General features: G+C 44.9%; 1 protein-coding gene across 1 annotated transcript in view; it reads right to left on the bottom strand.

Annotated features, from left to right (window-relative positions):
* The window catches only part of TARS (threonyl-tRNA synthetase), a 31,411-nt gene extending 27,585 nt beyond the window's left edge, over positions 1-3,826 (bottom strand). The window contains exon 1 of the mRNA XM_008048456.2: positions 3,694-3,826. Within this exon, the coding sequence (XP_008046647.1) occupies positions 3,694-3,750 (57 nt within the window). The 5' untranslated portion in view covers positions 3,751-3,826. The remainder of the gene's footprint in view (positions 1-3,693) is intronic.
* Positions 3,827-4,181: the final 355 nt, after the last annotated feature.

The raw sequence follows: 4,181 nt of genomic DNA on the forward strand, positions 1-4,181 counted from the left end.
TGACCTGCTGGGCTTCGGCAATCCTTCCACCTCAGCCTTTCAAGTAGCTGGAACTACAGGTGCGCGCTACCATGCCCGGCTAGTTTTTTTGATTTATTGTAGAGATGAGGTCTCGCCAAGTTGCCCAGGTGGGTCTCGAACCTGCGGGCTCAGGCAATCCACTCACCTCGGCCTCCCAAAACCAGGGATTACAGGCTGAGCCACCGAGCCCGGCCTGGAAAGGATTTCAACAGGCTGGGTTTTGAGAATGGAGAAAATGTGTTCTAGGTGTACATACAGCTTATTGCCAGCAATGTTAAAATTAGAGACAAAATGACAAAACCAGTCTGACTAAAGTAGGTTTAAGAAAATAATTCAAGTTAAGACAGACCAGGGCTCAGACAGAAGCAAACACTAAAAGTTATATGGAATGCAGACTCAGAAACAAGTAAATCATAGAAAGTTGGTTTTTTTTTTTTAGTTGGAGTCTCACTGTCACCCAGGCTGGAGTGCAGTGGCATGCTCATGGCCACCATATCCTTGACATGCTGGGCTTAGGTGATCCTTCCACCCCAGCCTTCCAAGTAGCTGGAACCTCAGGCACGTGCTATCATGCCCAGCTTATTTTTTGATTTATTGTAGAGACAAGATCTCACCAAGTTGCCCGGGCTGGTCTCAATACCTCCGGGCTCGGGCAATCCTCTCGCCTCAGCCTCCCAAAGTGCTGGGATTACAAACTGAACCACCGTGCCCGGCTAGAAAGTTTTAAAGTAGTAAATCCTGTACCAGGAATATAAAGGGGTGCATTTTACTTAACTTTGTGTGCTTGTAATCTTTGATTTTTAAACAGTTTTATTAAGGTACAATTCACAGACCATACAATGTACCCATATAAAGTACATAATTCAATTAAATGGTGAACTAGTAGGAAAAATCAGAGAGAAGAATTAGTGTGTATCAACAGTTGTGCAACTATCACCACAATCAATTTTAGAGTATTTTTATCATCTCCAAAAATAAACCTTGTGCCAGTTAGCAGTCACTCCTGTTGTCACCATCCCTCAGACCATGGCAACCATTAATCTAGTTTCTGTCTCTGTGGATTTGCCTATTCCAGGTAGTTCACATAAATAGAATCATACATTAGATGGTCTTTTGTGCCTGGCTTCTTCAACTTAGCATAATGATTTCAAGATCATCATGTTTTAACATGTACGAGTATCTCACTCCTTTTTATTGCCAAATAAGATTCCATTGTTTAATCACTTATCAGCAGATAGACATTTTGTCATTGTCTTTTATATCTTGTAAAACATGTTACTTGTATAATAAAAACATTTAAAAAGACGACTCCTAATTTCATGCTGAACAAAAATTTCCCTCATTTCAGGAGTCTGAATAAACTTTAAAGGTTCATTTGTATTCAGCAGACGGTTAATGAACATAACTGAAGTTCATTCTAATCAAATAAAGTACTAACCAACAGGGTTACAGCATTCCCTATATATACCTTTGTTACATGGTCGAGTTGATGTAACTAGTTAAGTATACTGGGTAAGAAAGATACAAACTAATTGCAGGTCTGTCTGTGAAGGTTTAAGATGGAAAGAGTAAAATAAATTAATATTTCTGATAAAACATTTTGGTTTTGGCCACATGGATATTTACCAAATGAACAGAAGTAGTAAACAAAAAAAGAGTTAACACAAGGGTTTTCTTTGTTCTAAACACTCTTCATTTTACAAATGAGAATACTGGCTTAAAGAAGGCAAGTAACAGCTGGGCTCGGTGGCTCAGCCTGTAATCCTGTGCCTTTGGGAGGCTGAGGTGAGTGGATTGCCTGAGCCCGCGGGTTTGAGACCCGCCTGGGCAGCAAGACCTCATCTCTACAATAAATAAAAAATTAGCCGGGTGTGGTAGTGCATGCCTGTAATTCCGGCTACTTGGAAGGCTGAGGCGGAAGGATCGCTGGAGCCCAGCAGGTCCAGGCTGCGGTGGCCGGGAGCGGCCACTGCACTCAAGTCTGGGCGACAGAGTGAGACTCCAACTCAAAAAAAAAAAAAAAAAAAAGGCAAGTAACTTGCCCAACTGTAACAGCTGATAAGTAGTACAACTGTGACATTAAAATAGCTCTCTCTAGAACTCTGAGACCTACTCCCTCCTTACTACAACAACTAGGAAGAGGGTGAGGAACTATTTTCTATTTCCGTGAGTTTATGTGCAATATATTTATGTACATAGAAGCAATCTAAAACTTCATCCTAAAAGTTGGGACACAGAACTGGATTGTGAAGGGAAGCTACAGAATTATCTTTCTCAGGAATGTTTAGGAGTAGGAAGAAAGTATCTGCAAAGTGTAATTTAAGTAAATTCAATTCCAGAAACTGACAGCTGAGATAGGTATGTCCTGGAAGTCCAACAACTTGAGGGAGTATCTGCTCCAATTCATTCAGAATAGAACATGGATTATGAGTATTTGCAGGATATTGTGTTTGAGCAAGTTACTTACTGTTCCTATGCCTGTTTCCTCATCTGTATAATCGAGATAACAGAAACCAGTTCACAGTTATTAGGAAGATCAAATGAGTTAATGCATGCAATGCATTCATACAGTGCCAGACCCATACTTAGCACTCACTCAATAAGTGACTTGACCTGTCAGAGTCAGGGCGAAGTCTCCTTCAGCTGCAGACATCATTACTTCTCACTATTAAACAGCTTCCTGCATGTGGCCTCACCTCTTTCCAATGCACCTTCCAAGTGCCTTGTGATGGCTGTACCTTCCCTTCAGGCATGACCCTTGCAAGTAAATTTCAGACACTATTCACCCGCGTGTATCTTTTCACTGTCCCACATTTACCTAGGAAGCCCTGACCTGTCTGGTTTTCCTAGTGAACTCATTCTTCCAAACTCAATTCAAGAGAGCTCTCCCAAGCACAATTAGGTGCTCTCTCTGCTGTAACCCCACACGGATGATCACACAGCACTGTAACTGTTGTCCTGTCTCCTATACATCAAGCTGGCTCTGAGGCCCTCAAAGTCAGAGACTGGGTCCTATTCATCCTCCTACCTGCATGGTCCAGCTCAGTGCCAGGCAGAGTGAATACTTAAAACATTCGTTACCTTAAAAAACAAACCTCGACCTGACAGCATGACAGTAACCTGAAACATGTCGTTAAGCAGCGGATGACACCAAAGAAGAAGTTCAAAGATGAAAAGATCAGCATGCATGAATGGGATAAGGCACGCCTCCAGCACCAGACGCCATTTACTTATAAACCACCCACACTTGGACAGGTTGCATCAGATCTCGAAAACGCGGTTTTCCTCCCTTAACCTGGGGTTCTTTACCCCCGCAGGGTCTTGGAGTTAATTGAATAAGGCTCTGCAATGCTCTTCTCGCTTAAAGTAAGCCAAAAACACAAGTCTGGATATTCCAAGCCTGAGATTATGATCTTGTCTCGGCTTTTTATTCCTGACTCTGAGCAAGCCACTCACTCAAGAACTGCAAAACAGGGAGGAACTCGAAGATGAATAGTAAGGCCTCACCCTACTTTACACAAGGCCGATTTCTAAAGAGGGGCTCTGACTGTCCAGGAGCTCCATCGTCCCCACTCCTAGCACCTCCGCCCCACTCGGCCCGGGCCTCATCCTGCTCCCCGCCCCCGCCCCGTGGCGCAGCGTCGGTCTCCCGACCGCACTAGGTCGGCTCACCAGCTTCTCCTCGCCTCCCATCTTTCCCGAAGGGCTGCTCGCCTTCTCCTCAAACATTGACGAGTAGAAGACAAAACCCGAGAGCGACAGTCTAGAGAGGAGCAACGAGACGAGCCGACGTGGGCTGGAGCGTCTGGGAACACTGCGCTTGCGTCACGTGGCACCGAATGGACCAGCTGATGCAATCTAAAGGCGCCCAAACCCCGCCCCCAACCTGCCGGAACGGGCAGCCAATTGACGACAGGAAAGGGCGGGCCCTTTCTTCTCTAAGCCAATGGAGAGACTTGTTGGTTGACGAGCCCTTTAGGAAATCAGGGCGCGGCGGGTGAAGCGAAGGATCTACAGACTCACCATCCGGAGAGTTTTGCAAAGCGCGTGAACCTTTCTTCCCATATGACTTTTTGCCGCATAGCCCAGGACCTTTCCGGCCACCGTAGAAGATGAGGGCCTCCTTGTTCTAAACTTCCGGGAAGTCTCGGATTTCCTGA

The sequence above is a fragment of the Carlito syrichta genome, unplaced genomic scaffold, assembly GCF_000164805.1.
Source record: "Carlito syrichta isolate Samal-C Ts95f unplaced genomic scaffold, Tarsius_syrichta-2.0.1 Scaffold123581, whole genome shotgun sequence".
In the NCBI taxonomy this organism is placed as follows: Eukaryota; Metazoa; Chordata; class Mammalia; order Primates; family Tarsiidae; genus Carlito; species Carlito syrichta.